Source organism: Metarhizium brunneum, chromosome 1 (genome assembly GCF_013426205.1).
Source record: "Metarhizium brunneum chromosome 1, complete sequence".
NCBI lineage: Eukaryota > Fungi > Ascomycota > Sordariomycetes > Hypocreales > Clavicipitaceae > Metarhizium > Metarhizium brunneum.
Genome location: NC_089422.1, coordinates 7,536,125 through 7,553,185, shown reverse-complemented (window position 1 = coordinate 7,553,185; position 17,061 = coordinate 7,536,125). Strand labels below are relative to the sequence as shown.

Here is a 17,061-nt window from a genome sequence, read left to right as displayed (position 1 = left end):
GATAGCCTGACACCTCAAGAGCCCATGGGACCTCATTTGGCCACGATGGCAACCAGAGCGCGTGGCTGCCGCGGGAGCTAGGCTGGCTGCCGCCGACTCAGACATTGTCTGTTGAGTGATGCGGGAAGTACTAGGAAAAAGGAGCAAAAAGATCAAAGGAAAAAAAAAAGAAAAAAAAAAGTAAAACAGGAGCCCGTAGACTGGGGGAGCAAACAACCGGGGAAGCATCCCATGGGGGCGACAATCTGAGACCTGACGAACACCAGCCCTAGCCCTGCTGTGCCTGCTTACAGTCGGGAGCGTGCACCAGGTCCCGGCTTTCATTTTCTTTGTCCTTTGGTTATAAAAAAGACAGGACTCTTGCCGCCCGTGCCCATGCTAACTAACACCCGGGTATTTGGTACGGGATAGACAGCACGCGCCTGGTCCCGCGGCCTTGGCAAGTCTTGGAGTCTACGATTGCGCAACCAGAGCAGAATTGGAATCATTGAGGCATCGGTCTCCCTTCTCGTGACGAGCTGGCAAGCCTTAGCGAGTAGCCCAACACACTCCCTCCCTCCCTTGGGTGCGACAAGAGATGCGAGGTCCAACTGTCGGGTCAAGCCAACAAGTTGCACCGAGTGGCTTCTGGGCTGATTTCGATTCACTCGTCCAGATACGTCTCCGTTTAGCCCTCCAATCATGTTCCATTTCCACGCGAGCGCAATATCAAGTTCCAACGATAGAGTCCATCAGCAACCAACCCCATGGTGGATCGTGGACGGCATGTGCAATAAATACATGTACAGTAATACTACTACTAGTACATACGTAGATTCCGTACTTGGGTTGGCGGACTGGGGTAATACGGCAGACACTCTCGGCACCACAGGTATCGTGCAAGGGAATCGAAGCCAAAGTGGCACTTTCAAGTCGCACCTTGGGGGAGAGTGTCTGGGGAAGCATTCCTACGTACCATGATTCTCCATGGCCATCGGCTCAACCCACAAGTGTCGTCGCATGGATGGAGACGTAGCATAATCAAGCCGGGGTTCATGAAGCAGCATCTTGTTGCCCAAGATTGCGCGACTGGCTGTGCTCCGTCCTGTTCTGGAATATGGTTCCGGCTATTTCTGGCCCCCAGACTCGCATTATGGAGTACATACATGCCGGTCTATTCATACCAAGTAATACATATGTGCATGCAGAGAGAGAGAAAGAGAGAGAGAGAGAGGCCTTTATCGAACCACTTATCAGCACGACCAAGTCTGGGGCGCGCATGAGGTCGGTGGCATGCTTACATACGTACCTATGGCGCTCCATTCCAAACGGATAACCTTTTCGTCCAGCTGGTCATTGCGACGTGCGACATGACATGACATGACATGAGCATGACCATCGTGTCCAAACAGAAGTAGTAACAAGTTTGGAAGAGAGGTGCTCCGCCGCACGTAGTCATGACCCGTCGTCCCGGGCGGACTTGGTTGAACCACATCGCGCCAGGTTGACTAGCCTAATCTCCAGGAACGTTGGAAACTTGGGTAGTATCACAGTAGTTATCATCGTCCATCCAAGTCTCGAGCCTTGAGGGCGCTTTGGGCGGCACGGCTGCCGACGGCGAGTCTTGCCCACCGACGGACACCGGGATTGCTGCTCACGGAGAGCGGACTGGGACAGGGGCGCCGCCGACGTGTGTGGAATACGGAGTTGGAGATGACGACAAGGCCAGTTGGTTCCTCTCCCCCCACGTTATGTCGTCCGTCGTTGCGCTTTGTCGGTGACGGGGATGCTAACGACAAGTCAGTTGCAAAAGTTGCCCTGGCTCGTCAATGCCATCATTACCACACACTGCCAAAGAACGACGTACTCGCGGCATGAGAACCAATCAGTCGGGCAAAGTTCGACACGACGGATGCTGCGCCCCACGCCATGGCTCATCGTTGGCGTAGCTGTGGAGAGGCAGAAAGGTGATGGGAAAAAATGGCCAAGATGGAAAAAAAAAAAAAAAAAACTCACCTGAATGCCCACTCAGTCACCACCAGTGGCCGTTCCACATGTGCACACCAACGGCCCTTCGCAAAAAGTCGCTCGCCTTGGACCCTCTCTCTGCATTTAGCCCTTCAGGCCCTTTTTGATGCTTTCGCCTTGGGGCATTACATATTACCAGACTCCTTGCGCAGACTTCAGATGCCTGACGAAGGGGGGTGTGGCCAGATGCAACGCGCGCCCATTAATCCATGGGTGTGTCGGCATACCAGTCCCCCAGTCGCCGCCCCAGCCGGCCCCAGCCAAGCCACCGACTCCCCAAGTCAGCCGAGGACGGCGAGAAATCTGCACAGGTACCTTGGATGCCTCAGTACTTCCATCACCCGCCCGTCCATCGCTGGGTGGCTCCAGCCCCGGCAGAGGGGTGGCCCTTGGCCCCAGGGGGCGTGTCCCAAACCAAAGGACCTGTGTGCTGGGGTCGCCCCAAAGGTCAACAGGTCGACGTCGCCGCGCGCTGCCCACCGGCCGCGCTCAGCGAACACCGAACTGGGAAGCATCAATCCCCAGAGCGTGTGCGGGCAGGTACATGGTCTGCAGAGCCGACAAGTACCAGTTGACGACGGGCACCTGCTGGGGCATCTGGCCGCCAGATGTCCACCCCAACGTCGCCCCGAGGCGTCCCCAGGCGTCCCCCAGGCGTCCCCAGGAAGCTTGAATGGTCCCCCGCCCGCTGCAACCTGCTTCCTGCTACTAGTACCAGAACCCGACTTGCTTGCTTGCTTGCCCTTCAATGTTGCCTGCCACCTGCCCGCCAGACATGATGCCATTGGGATGCCTGGCGCCTCCCAACAGCGCCCACTGCCCTAGTCCTGACTTGACGGCACTGGACACCGAGACGTACATACGGCCGGACATTGTTGATGGCAGGGAGTACCACGCTACACGCTACGCTGTCCCGAGGTCGGGTTTCTGCCCGGCACCTTCAGTGCTTCACACCCCCCCAAGTGCTCCGATGGCCAAGTGGCGCCTCTGTTTTACCGCCCTGTGCAGCTGCCCCAGAGCGCACTCCCGGTGCCGTGTACGTGCTGCGACTCTGCGCCTGTGATTTTATGCTCCCCCAGAAAGGCCAAGTACTCGTGCGCTTGAGAACGGAGTACGGAGTACACCCTCCACACTTCACATTGACTTACGCTTCACGCCTGTGTGGTTCCGGCCAAACCCGCCCTATTAAAACCGTTCGCTCCCCTCGTCCCCCTCCTCCGAAAAAAGATTCCCCCGTTTCTTCCCACTCCAGACAAATTCGACTTTGCCCTGCACAACCAGTTTTTCGTCTTCTTTTCCGTCTTTGCGTATTGTTGACTTGAACCCTACTCACAGTTCAGGCTCGGCTCCAGACTCACAACACAAGACGCTCTTTTGCAACCAGACGCAGCAACTTGGACCAATTTGTATCTGAACGTCGCTGCCTTTGAGACTAACACTGCTCCCCCTGCTGAGTCCTGGCACTGCACTGCACTGGATCACATGCAACGGTCACAGTCTGCAGTCGACTTCACCAACTTGCTGAATCCCTCAGCCCAGGCTGACCACAACTCGAGATCCCGACAGGCTGACGCCGCAATGGCAAGCGCATCAGTCACCGTCATCAAGCCCAACGGGCCTCTGCCCGGCGCCCAGGCCTCGGATACGACCAACGAGCTTCCTCGTCCGTACAAGTGCCCTCTCTGTGACAAGGCCTTCCATCGTCTCGAACACCAGACAAGACATATTCGCACTCACACGGGCGAGAAGCCTCATGCTTGCCAGTTCCCCGGTTGCAGCAAGAAGTTCTCCCGCTCCGATGAGTTGACTCGTCACTCGCGAATTCACAACAACCCCAACTCGCGCCGTGGGAACAAGGGCCAGCATCACCACCACCAGCACCACCACCATCATCATCACCAGGGCCTGCCTCCTCATATGCACCACGAGGGCATGATGGCGCCCCCTCCGGCACCCAAGACGATCCGCTCTGCTCCCACCTCGACCCTGGCCTCTCCCAACGTCTCACCTCCTCACTCCTTCGCCTCCTTTGCCCAGCATCCTCACCCACCACCTATGCACCCGTACAACCGTGGCGGTGATATCTCCATGTTGGCCAAGGCCGCAACTCAGGTGGAGCGTGAGACTTTGACAGCGCCTCCCAGTCACAGCGCTCGGCACTACTATGGTCACAGCATGCATAGCTCTCGGGGCCACCCCAACGGCCTCTCGTCGTACCACATGGCGAGGTCTCACTCGAGTGAAGACCATGACGACCACTACAACGGCATGCGCCACGCCAAGCGTTCAAGGCCAAACTCCCCCAACTCAACGGCCCCTTCGTCTCCAACTTTCTCTCATGATTCACTCTCACCTACTCCGGATCACACCCCAATTGCGACTCCTGCTCACTCGCCTCGTCTCCGACCCTTTTCGGGCTACGAGTTGCCAAGTATCCGGAACTTGTCGCTTCACCACAACACGACACCGGCTTTGGCACCCATGGAGCCACACTTGGATGCCCCGCAATTCCCTCCTCAGTTGAACGCTCCCCGGAGCAATGGAATGTCCCTGACGGATATTATCAGCCGCCCTGACGGCGCGCAGCGAAAACTTCCCGTTCCCCAGGTTCCCAAGGTCGCTGTTCAGGACCTGCTGTCAGACAGCGGATACAGCAACAGTGGCAGAAGCTCGACCGCCGGTAGCCTTGCTGGCGGCGATCTGATGGACCGGGTTTGAGATGTACCAAGCTACCGTAACTACTTGCACGACATGACGACTTTTGGGTTATAGAGGTATAGAAAGAGTAGGCGTTTACGGTTTACATTTGCGATGGCTCCTATCCCATACGCAACCCTGAGAAGCCATTATGGTATTGTTTTGTTTTGTTTGGTGGCAGCAACTTCAAAGGACGGACGGAATGACTATAGACATCACCACTTATCCCCCGGAGGACTCACATTCTTCAAGTTGATATTTAAACAAAATAATTGGATTGTCAATGGACTTTTTATTTTATTTTTTCGCAACTCCTGGGGAACACTGAGTGGAGAGACGAACTGCCCAGTGGGAAGGAATCGGAAATGTGCACAGCGTACAGAAGTAACTATATTGACCTTTTTACCAACCCCTCGCATCTGTTTTCGTTTCTGGCATTGTCTTTTGTAACTACTATTATTTATACTTTTCACTGTGACCACTTTTCTCAAGTTCTTTAAGCGTTTGGTTGGCCCTAGGAGATGTCGTTGCAACATGTCGGATGCAGGAAATAGACGAATGGGATGGCGTCAGGGGGCACGTATGTATGCGTCAGCCAGTCTAATTAATAACGTTTACTCGTACTCCGTACCCTCTTTTATTTCAGCCATCAACAAAAGCTCTGCTCTCTTCGCCTTCCTTTTCCATCGATATCTTATGCACACGGACACTCGAAACTAGGCCTCAGCCACATGGAGCATGGACAAGATTCGACCAAGTCCACCGCCCGGATTGAGAGCCCTTTGTAATAATAGCACGCCGACAAATATCCCCCAGCAAATCCCACGGTCTGCATATTTCAAAACCAGTTGCGTCTCCAGATGAAGTTTTGCTTCTTGGCCATAGTCCATAGTCCGGGGTCAGCCCCTTTCTTCTGGCCCATCTCCACCTCCCCTTCTTTGTGTCTGACTTCTTTTAGAGCAACCAAAGGCACACACGCACGCGGTCTGGCTCCAGCAAGCTCAAGATGGTCATCTCTAGACGACAAATGACATGCCCTCGCTTCCTTGACCAATATGGACTTTACTTTTAGCCCGAAAACTCTCAACCCCGGAGACTAGTCTGTCTGCCCTTGGTGCCAATGTGTGTCTCTTACGAGAGTCCTATATGCGAAGCTTATGTACGGTGGGTGGCATTCAGCCAGACCCTCTCTGCTATAGTGTCAATATTCCAGTAATTTCAAGAAGACACCGCCAACAAGGGCTTCAGTAGGCACGTTTCATAGCTTGCGGGTTGACTCGGGTTACTATTGCACGAAGCCTTAACGAATGAGGCGCAGTGACAAAGCCAGCTAGCTAAACAAGCCAAGTATTGCGTGGCATGGCTTGGCTTATAAGGAGGGCCAAGTCTTGTGGTCTACCACTGGCGACCACGCCAGCGAGAACGATAGTAGTAGTGCATTCCAGGAGGAGGAGAGTGAAGCAAAAAGAAGCAGAGCGCGGCTGGGCTTTGATTTGACGAGCCGTCCACCCTCGCCTAGTGTTGCGAGACGTGTTGCCGGATGCCACCGCCACCGTCCAATAGCGGGCATCCGGAAACTCGTCCGCCTCGATTGCCCGTTCTCGGTACCTGATTCTGGCTATCCGAAACCCGAAGCAAACTCCCAGCAGGGACAACTGATTGTCTCGCCTCGATGGTGAGCGACTAGTACTCCATACTCCGCCGGCGCTCGCAAACAAGCCTCGCTCCGAGACACGTCTCTTCACCGCTCGTCCAAGGGGAGCAAATAGGGAGCGGCAGCCACAGGAGGGTGTTGTGTGTGTGTGGGAGCCATGCCGCACCTACATATGCGTGGGCGAACGAGGCAGAATCCCTTTGGCCAAGTTTATTCTGCGCCGGCCCAGGAGAAACATCAAATCGCAGGTAGAGGCAAGCAGCAGGGCCAGCCAGTGGACTGACTGGCTTTCCAGATGTCACGGATCGAGAGCTTACCAGAGCGCCACCATATCCGGCAGCCTGCGATGTTAGCACGAACCCAGCCAGGTCGGTCACTTGGGCCAAGCGAGATGTGGAGAGGGTGCGAGGGGAGAAACAAAAAAAAAGCCTTTTGCGCACATTGGAGCATGAATGCAAGCAAGCAAGAATCTCAGTGCAAGTGACCGACCTGGGCTGCTTGGCTGTCGACAATTCAACTGTCGACCCATGGGGAAATCCGGCCTGGGAAGGTGGGGGCTACACTTTTCTGCATGGGGGGTACAGATTAACCGCTGCATAAATCTTTGGCGCCAGATCCGTGTGTGTCGCAGCGGAATGCAGAGGACGTTGTTGGGAGCACAAGGCAGAAAGCGGAGGGTTTAAAGAAAGAAAGAAGAATTTTTTTTTTATCAAACTCATTTCCCCCTCGTTTGGCGGGCCGACAAAGCTCAAAGCTTCAATCCGCTTGCAATAGAGTTCCCATACAGGACGCCTGCCCCCGGGAGGGGTATTGCGGTCTTGTCAATTGTTGCTGGTATTGTTTGACTTTGTATTCCTTCCTTGTCAGTGGCTTGACTGTGGAGTTTGGATTTGGTTGCTTCGCGGTGGCGCTCGGTTACTGGAGCGTACGACGTATGCGTGTACCATGTACCAGGTGGCATGGTCTGCTGGTGCGGTGATATTGAGGTACTGCGCACATGGACTCATATGAACAGAGGCTTGCAGGAGGGGGACATGGTGCGCGGCCAGGGTTCGCAAGCCACGGCGGAACAAGAGCTTTTTTTTTTTATAGATAAAAAGTGGCAATACTTTGTATCAGCAATTAAAACAAGAAAAAAAAAGTGAGAATAAGAAGGCGACGACAAGAGAGTCGGCTTCGCATTGGGCGGGTCAAGATTCAGTGTTTTGATGGCACTGGGCTGGATGGGTTTGGCGCCGCCGATTTCAGGACATGTGCGCACCAGCCAGGGCGGGCTTGATGGCTGATGGCACTTGGGCCATGTCGCTTCCAGTTCCGGGGTTTGCGGCACCTGGCAGATGGCAGATGGCAGCTGGCGAGGTGCAGCGCGCCCCCCGTGTTTCTGTGCCACAAAAGCACCAGATCATTTGCCCGTTTGGAACAGGCAAATCTTGTGGGGGTGGAGTTATCTGGGCTGTCTGGAGCGACATCTGGAGCCCCCTGCCTGACATCTAGATGCTCCCAGACATTATACAACAGACTTCTTGGCTTTTGGGTAAGGGCCTTTGGGTTTCGGGGCCACGGTCTGGTCGTCGTTGCGCTGTGTGACGCGGTTGCTGGCCGCATGCAACCGGCTGTGTGCGAAATGAGAGAAATGCACAGCAGAAAAATTGGCCCTCTTCTTTGTTTTGTTTCTCTTTTTGCTCACCAAATATTTATGCACACAGGAGGCTCGTACGGTACCACCGAAAATCACTACCTAGGTACCTACCGTGGACGTCTGGATTGTGTATTACTCGGCCAGACTCCTCATCGTTGATGGACTCTGTCACAACTCGACGCCATATGGGGCGACCGTTCAATGTTGCCATGGATTGAATGGCACAGACTCCGAGCAGACCAGGTCAAGATCCCTTCGACATAGACAAGGCGAGAACGTGCCGCTGCAAACAAGGTACCCCAGGCCTGCCATTCGCTGCTCCGCACATTCCGAGCATACTACGGAGTTGTACTCACTTATTCCGTACGTGCGAGATAGCAGCACAACAGATCCTGCTGTTGCTGTTGCTGTTGCTGTTGCAGGCTAATACGGGACGGGGCACGTTCGCTTATCCAAACATAGAAGCTTGAGCCGGCCCATGTGCAGACGTACGACTGGAGGAATTCGTGCCGTCATCCCAACTGGGAGTGCCTTGGCGAAGCCGTTGGAAGCCGGTCCAACTTGAAGCATCGTACGAACGTTTGTCACGGATACCCTCCGCGAAGCTGGACCTTCCTTAGTCGATGTTGGACAAAACGCCGTCCGCGCCCAGAACGCATTGCGAGGGCCTCAACGTCGTTTCTTATGCCGTGTACAGTGGCGGAGTTGCCTCTCGTCGACGCCGCATGACACAAAGGCAAATCGTTGCTGCCTCCTTTCGCCGGGTGGTATTTCCAAATGTAATCCCAAGGCAAACACTACGCAGAGGAATGCAGTTTATAAATACTATATCTGTTGCCAAGAATCATTGCACTTGATCCCGCCGCACCAATGGGTGGCTTGACGCGGCCAGGTGGTGGTTGATGTTGAGGAGCCCGGGGACGGATACTACTTGTTTTCCGTAGGCAGACACACGCGGTAATACAACTTCGTATTACGTGCATTAGGTCCTCCGTCGACATAAGTCAATTGTTTTTTTAAAAAAAAAATTCTTTGAGCCCAAGCTGCTTTCAATGCATGCTCAAAGTGTACAAACAGAGAAGTGGTGAGGAATAACATGCCGTCGTAGCAAAATTTGCAGATACAAGGAAGGAGCGCTGCATCGCCCCTGCATACGTAATCGAACGCTTTCAACACCAACCACCGCAAACTTGCAACCTAAGCGGGCATTCTCAAACGCCGTCGACATGATCAACACGGAGGATGACCTCAGCATGATCCAACTAGTATGTCCCGTCATGCCATTCCGCGGGCACCGAAGCTGCAGCACCCAATACTCGCACTCACAGGAAGGTCAGTATGCAATCATCTGGCATGTGAAGTTATTGCTGATAAACGTTTGGGTTGGATGATGAAGCATGTGCACAGTCGCAGCCTAAAACACCGAAAACATGGGGTCCAAGTTACAGAATCAAATTGGCACAGCCTCCTCTGAAGGCAAACAGACCCAGTCCAGGCAATTTATATCAGTCCGTCCGAGAAGGATGCTATGAATTTAACACGCCATGTACATGCCATGTACCTCGATCTCGATGGGTTGGTTAGCCAGCCCCAACGACAGCTTGGTGAACAACGACCAACAAAGTCAGCGCACGGAATACGACGCATACAACAACTACCTCAGCGGCCATCAAGGTCGCCCGCAACCCCCTCTTTAGGCCGAAAGATCGGTGGCGCGACTCGCTGAAGGATATCGTTTTGGTGACTATAGGCGCGGTGGCCTTGTTACGTTGCAGTTCACCTGCCAAGGTCAGAAACCAGAGGGGGAAAAGGCTTCAGCCATTGAAGTCGTCAAAAAAGCCAATTTGTACCTGGGTGTCGATCTATCAGGCACAGCCAACCAGGCCTCACCGTGGAGCAGATTCTCGGCGACTGTCGGTCTTGGGCTCGGCAGTGAGCCGGGGTGCACCTTGTCAAGCCCTCTCGAGACGCGGGTCCCTGAGAGGCAAATTTTGCTCTCGCTATTTCCCCACGCCAACCTCACTGTTGAGGGCCACTGGGGCACGAGGCTAGCTGAGTCGTGGACCTCGACATTGTTATGTAATTGGTGCGGACTGTGGTTACTAATGAATGATGAGACTGCGTTGAGTCATTCCGTCTCCCTCGGTGAAGCCCAACGAGGCGATTAATGGCATTTCACCGCAGACTTCGCTCTCGAATACGGGATACAGAGGCTTTTTCTTCATCTTCTTTCTTTTCTTCCCCTTTTTTCCTTTTTCTTTTTTTCGCGGAGGCTTTTTGTTCAAAGATGAAATGGCACCACAAATTTGCACCCACGCCCCCCCCCGGCGAAGAATCGAACCAGAAGCCTTGGCTAAGTGGAGCCACAACCTGGAGTTTCCCGCATCATCTAGCCGCCTAGTCTCGGACGTTTAAACGGCAGAATAGTCCTGACAGCGGAGATCTGTTTAGTCAATGGACGCCAAAAGCAGTAGGTGGAAAGACTCAGACCTGGAGCACGAGGCAAATTTCTATCTCTACGGACCATGACCTGCCATTTCTCCAGGGTGCTCGGCGGTAGCGGACGCGCCGGATACCACCTGCTGAACGCACACATGGTCCTTCTGCAACTCTGATCGACGGACTAAATCCTGCAATCGTGGCCTTTCGCTGAAACATCGATCTGACGACGATGAGGGGCGTTGGCACTGCTTGGGGTTATACATAGCGGTCTGGTCAACCCGCGATCGAATGACCAGATCTAAATCTAAATACGATCATCCTGTCGGCATCGGGCCATATATCTGCTGTAACACGGGGTTGGGCAGCCTACCTGCCTTGGACGGCTACACACCTGCGAACGAAGCGGGCATGTACATGGCAGAGAGGCAATTTTGTTCAACCACTTGCTAGTCACGGAAGCCAGAATGTTTCAGTGAACGCGTACCCGGGACGAAAGAGTAAAAGAAGCGAGTGAGGTGAGAAAGAACGAGGACCTGTCGAACAGATGCAAATTTCAGCACACGCTACTATCTCGAAGAGAAGGCCTGATCCAGATGGACCGCAGTACTCGGAGCAAGTTTTACCCTTCTTTGTTTACAGTAGTCGTCTTATACCAGCTGGTCACTCATCCATGTTTCTACCATGGGCGGAACGATTCTGGGAGCTTGCAGCAGATACAGAGAACCTCTTCAACGTGCCGATCCGGTCAAGCTTTTGGAGACGGTTACATTGCAGCGTTAGGTGATCCCCAAGTGTTCAACACCATCTTGACGTTTCGGCCGTCCACCCGCCTCATCGCACTGCGTGGTCCGGCACAGGATTGTGACAAGGAGGAGGGCGTGGTCCGTCCGCCTGCCAGAACAACCTCCAATGCAGCTGGGCTGCTGCAACGAAACGTTCTCCAAGTTTGAATGACTGCGCGCGTGCATCATGGGGATACACAACACGCTGATTGTGGTAGCTTGCACCGCAGGAACGCAATATCAATGGCTTTATATGCTCCAGGATACAATCAAGGTGAGCGATTTAGATACTCAGTGCATGCAAGATATGGCTTTTGTGAGACGCAATGCTCTCAAGTAAAACGGCTCGCGGTGCAAACTCCGAGTTGATGAGACTGAACCCCTGAATTGAACGTCGCATCACCCATGTTGGTCAGCTGCGTCCTTTATTATAAGCTTGTTGAACTGCAACATGTGAGTTGATTTGGTCCATGGAACGTATCAAGAGCCATGGTATCAACTGCCGGTCGCGGTGAGCTTGAATGAAATGACGACGTTGGATGAATATCTCGAGCCTATAGTCAGCAGAGCATCGCAAGCCAATCGTCGGACGAATCCCGAGACGTAGACGAAGTTGGCCAGCTCATGCAATAATCCCCCCATACCAGTACAACCAAAATCGAACCCCCCTCAGTTCAAACGACCATTGCTAAAAGGTTGAGAAGTAACACCGCAATTACCTCTTCTAGATGAATATTACATCTACCGACTCTCACGAGGCTGTCATGGGAAACACACCTTCCAAGACAGTTTGAGCACAACACCAACGTAGTCGCGGGGATCTTTTGTTTCCAATACCGAAACCACTTTCCTTAAACTGTAAATCTGGGGCCGTGTTTGCACGGCATTTGTATAAAACCCATCATCACCAGTGTGAAAGGTATACATACGTTGGATAAAAGGCCTCTCCGGAGATTTTAATGTCCGTCGAATCCGTGTGCTTGACGGATGTGACCCTGTGCCGTGGACGGCAGTGCTGAGGCTTGAGGCTTGTGCCGAGCATGTATGTATGTAGGAATGTATGGTATTTGAGATGTCCATTGGGGCGAGGGTGGGCTTAGGGTACTTTGGGGGGTCGGGGGATGAAGTATCCGGTTTTGGATCGGGGGATCGCTGAAGGGGTTTTGGACGTGCGGTTTCTCGTGAGACGCTGCCGGTTGAGGCTGGGAGCGAGTGCGAAGTTGGTAGTGAGGTCGCATTTTGTTGGTGTTGAGCGTGGAGGAGCAGTCGGCGCCTCGTGCTGCTGGGAGTATACAACAGTATTTCCAGGCCCGACAAGTGCTGGATACATGGTCCGGGACTGCTTTGCAGAGATGACATGGTATACTTCTATCGTGGAGCTGGGGCATGTGTATTGGTTTGCGTTTGGGTCCTCGTGCCTGTCTTCTAACTGGCAAGACCAGACGACTTCGGCTCGATGGCTCCTGCATTCTCCTATAAGTAGGTATTGATGGTAATTCCAACTGATACTAATATCTACGCGTGATCTATCTTTGGAACCATAGCATGTGTCAAACAACGTGGGCGATTCTAATTATATACTTTTGTCTTGGAGTACAAGTTGTGCTCTTCTGTGTAGGTATGTTGGTATAGTGGCCCAGGAGGGAGCGTGACCACCTCAAGATGCATCATGTCGTTTGGAGAAACCATGTAGGTGACAATAGTACCAGAGAATGCGTGAACATGCTTAGCATCGCCCTCTGGATATACAGCCAATGCAATATTTTCCCCAGTTCCAGAAGCTACGAGATGAAATTGCCAGGTTTTACACGAGTCTACAATACGGCTACATGCTTGGTATTTATACCGAAGCGTAGATGTGGTGGCTATACATCGGGTTAGCAGTCCCGTTGCGTTGGCCTACTTTTGTCCACAATCTTTATTGGAACCTATTTAGTTTATACATCCCTGACTCTAGCTGGGTGGTGATTCTAGGTAGTTTGCTTCTGTCTGTCACTTTGAACATTACCTTTGCAGATGAGTTGGGCCGCTCGAGCACGTAGCATCTGTAGATGGCCATATTTTCAACCACCGTCATCATAGCATACGAGCTATGTTGATGTTTCGAAGCCACTTAGCCGCGTACGATACGTCCGCAAAAGCTGTGGAACCGAGAGAGACAGTGGCGAGTGAATGTACAATCGTATCCATGACAGAATGAGCATGGTTTTCTCCTGCTACATCTCTGCCTGCGCTGCCGACATTCAGGTTTCCTACTTGCAAGTTTGTTGCCACTTGTGATCTCGTTTGTTGACTCGCGCTGTCGCGGAAGGAGTTCTTGTTCTGCGTGCTTCTGGCCAATGGAAGACGGTACCGGTGTCGAAACGAAAATTGAGCATAACAAACATTGAGTGGACTGACTGCATGGGTTGATTCTTGAGAGCCGAGTGGGAGACGACAGTTGGAGCATCTGCGATCTGATTGTAAGCATGTTCTCTGTACAGAAGAAAAGCGCACCCTTGGAGCGACTCTAGTGAGATATTGGGTTTTTGGATAGCCACAGATACTTGCTCCTAAACTCTACTGTCCGTCATTCGATTCACTTCAGCATCGCTTCGGAAGTACAGGGCCAGTGTGCGCCATGTCTCATATTCCCAGTGCGAAAATGGCTGTCAATTCCATTCATCATCCTATGCGTGATCCTCCGGAGAAACCTTTCAACGCGCCATGATATGACCATATGCAAACAAGTAATAATACAAGCAAATAGTAGCCGGGGAAAAAGATAGCCCTCCTCGTCCGAGATCTCTTACATCTGGTCCAGTTTCACCACTTAACTCCAAAGAAGCTTAGCTGTTTCTTTCCTACGCTCGAGGTAGAGTCGGCATTTTCGAGGTAAATTCGTTCGTGGCCTTTGACATCAAGGAACAGATATTTGTATTCATAATCGGATTCGCCTCGTCGCCTCACCATGTGTAGCTGCGCCACGCCGTTTTGATTTGGGCCGTCGACCTGTTTCGCACTCGGCATCAATAAACATGTGACGCTGTTTTTTTCAGACCATGTTACTTACGTGGAAGTGCATCAATAAATGCTCGTTTCCTTGTTGGTCGACACGCTCTGAGGACCTGAAAAGCAGGTCAACATCATTTCACTTGGAACTAACACCACGGCACAGAACCTACGCGACTGGTCTTGCTCTTCTCCACTTGTTCGTAGTCTCTTCCCCGTGTGCAATGATTTTCTTGGCATCTCCGAGCACTTCAATGCATCGTGGATCCTTCTTAATCTTGTCGACGGCCCGGTTGAATTGGCTGATTTTGCTGTCCGGTGCGAAGACGTCTGTCCACAGAAAATACCCAACTGCGCCCTGTTTCTTTGGTCAGAACTGTGCTCTCCACAACCTAGTTACGCATCAGGAATATAGACGAAGCTTACGGTAAGCGCCAGACCGACTAGGACGAAGCCAAAGTTGAATGTCTGCTGTGTTGCACGGGCAGTCTTTTCTCCTGCAGAGAGCTCGCTCCAAGGGACATAGCCATCGTCGTTGAAAGGAGTAACGCTGCGGCGTTTTGGGCTCAGAGATTCACTCCCTCCGTGGCCGCTCTGAGTTGCATATGATCGATTTCGAAACACGCAACGCATCGATATCGGGGCGAAGAGACTCATCGTGGGCCGGATGGCTAGCATTGTGGTGGTGGTTGGTTTCATTTTTGCGACTGTACAGCTTCCATCATACAGGTGCTTTTCCTGTTGGTTCTCGTGAAACGGGGCTTTCTTTGTCGCAAAGGTATTTCGTATCGTTACCGGCTTCCTAGGATGTCTAACCAAGCCGTCGCTGTCGTCACTGAACCTTGTGAAGCTGGTTTATGTCTGTAATACCTTTTAGATGTTCACGAGGATCAAGCCAAGGTTGGATGTGGGGTTTGATTTGTAACCCAATCAAGATTAGCGCCACGCATATGCCACTTGGCCCGGCTGGACCATCGCCCCTCGCATCACGTCCCCTTAAAGACTGGACGACTTGTCCTGTTCTCCAACAGCAATCGTGCGCATCGCCTCTATCCCTGCCCAATATTAGCCATCGGAAACGGGTGGCTTTTATCTGGTGAATACGATAGTCATCAAACGTACGCACTTGCGACTACGACGCGCTCCGCCTGCCTAAAATGAGTGGTCTCGCTACTAAGCAACAGTCGCTCAAGTTATTTGAGAAGCTCAAGTCGAAGCCTGCGAATAAGGTGAATGCTAGTTGCGATGCATTGGAGTCGCGTGCGATTACTGACCTCCTCGACCTAGATATGCTTTGACTGCGGCCAAAAGAACCCGACCTGGACTTCAGTGCCCTTCGGTATCTATCTGTGTCTGGACTGCTCGTCCAACCACCGAAACCTAGGCGTTCATATCTCCTTTGTACGATCGACCAACTTGGACCGTATGTATACCCAGCAACTATTTGCGCGAACTCATTTAACAACTGAATTCAGAATGGCAATGGGACCAGTTGCGTTTGATGAAGGTGGGTGGCAATGAATCAGCCACCAAGTTCTTCCAGCAAAACGGAGGAACTGCGGCATTGAACAGCAAAGACCCCAAGACGAAATACCAGTCCAATGCGGCCACAAAGTATAAAGATGAGCTTAAGAGACGGGCTGCTCGCGATGCTAAAGAGTTTGTTATGGCCAGGCCCTGCTTTATCACTGTCTGGGAAATCGCCCTAACGAATAATTCACAGATACCCCGGCGAAGTTGTCATGACCGACGGCGCCGACGATGGCTCCTCAACTCCTGCAGGAGAGCCTGACGACGATTTTTTCTCTTCGTGGGATAAGCCCGCCATCAAGCGACCTACGCCGCCCCTCTCGCGAACGGCGACCCCTCCCGTCGTTGGCCGAACTCCCTCACCGTTCTTGAACGCTGGCAATGGCAATGGAAAGGACACTCCTCGACCAGCGTCATCTCTCGCCAAGTCCGACTCTACCGGTGAATCAAAGCCTGCCGCCAGCCGCCTTACTACGTCCGCTGCCCTCCGCAAGACTACGACCGCAGGCGGTCCCAAGAAGCTCAATGTGCTTGGGGCTAAGAAGACCCAAAAACTTGGCGCAAAAAAAGTCGCCGGTGACTCCATTGACTTTGATGAAGCCGAGAAAAAGGCAAAGGAGGAGGCCGAGAGAATTGCTAAGCTAGGGTACGACCCGGAAGCCGAGGACGAGCCTACTAAAGATGCTCCGGGGGCCGCTACCATTCTGTCACCTACTCCTGTGAGCCCTCCCAGATCCGGCACCAGCTCTCATACTCGTCAAAAGTCGAACGCCGAAGTCGAAAGACTGGGAATGGGTGTTGCACGTCTGGGATTTGGTCAGGTTGGAGGGGGGAAATCGACCGCCCAACCAGCAAAGAAGAATGCAGGCGGCTTTGGATCTGTAGGACCTGTTAAGGCTGTTGAAGGCAAGATTACTAGACTACTGATTTTCGGACTACTTCTCTAACACCGCTACAGATGACTCGAACAGCTACGCACGAAACAAGTTTGGCGCTCAGAAGGGCATTTCGTCCGATGAATACTTCGGCAAGGGATCGTTCGATCCCAATGCCCAGGCAGAAGCCAAGTCTCGTCTGCAAGGATTCGAGGGTGCATCCGCCATCTCCTCCAACGCCTACTTTGGACGACCTGAGGAAGATATCGAGGAAGAGTATGGCGATTTGGAATCAGCCGCCAAAGATTTCGTTCGCAAATTCGGCATCACCGCTAGTGACGACCTGGAAAATCTTACAAACGTCCTTGGCGAAGGAGCTACCCGCCTGCAGGGCGCTATTCGCAACTACCTCGGTAGTTGAGAGGACTCGGACCCGCTCGGACG

General features: G+C 52.8%; 3 protein-coding genes across 3 annotated transcripts; 2 read left to right on the top strand and 1 right to left on the bottom strand.

The window, feature by feature from the left end:
* Window positions 1-3,585: 3,585 nt before the first annotated feature.
* Window positions 3,586-4,725, top strand: CREA (DNA-binding protein creA; the record flags this gene model as incomplete). Its single annotated transcript, XM_014692774.1, has 1 exon — window positions 3,586-4,725. One exon carries the CDS (start codon window positions 3,586-3,588, stop codon window positions 4,723-4,725), a length of 1,140 nt encoding a protein of 379 aa, XP_014548260.1.
* A 9,301-nt stretch (window positions 4,726-14,026) lies between these two features.
* Window positions 14,027-14,869, bottom strand: TIM21 (Mitochondrial import inner membrane translocase subunit TIM21; the record flags this gene model as incomplete). Its single annotated transcript, XM_014692775.2, has 4 exons — window positions 14,027-14,212; window positions 14,274-14,328; window positions 14,386-14,570; window positions 14,639-14,869. 4 exons carry the CDS (start codon window positions 14,867-14,869, stop codon window positions 14,027-14,029), a joined length of 657 nt encoding a protein of 218 aa, XP_014548261.2.
* Window positions 14,870-15,369: 500 nt separating this feature from the next.
* glo3 (ADP-ribosylation factor GTPase-activating protein glo3) lies at window positions 15,370-17,038 on the top strand (the record flags this gene model as incomplete). The annotated part of the gene is made up of 5 exons (XM_066129897.1): window positions 15,370-15,441; window positions 15,500-15,635; window positions 15,688-15,871; window positions 15,936-16,648; window positions 16,701-17,038. The coding sequence occupies 5 exons, from the start codon at window positions 15,370-15,372 to the stop codon at window positions 17,036-17,038; spliced, it is 1,443 nt and encodes a 480-aa protein (XP_065985856.1).
* Between the last annotated feature and the right edge of the window lie 23 nt (window positions 17,039-17,061).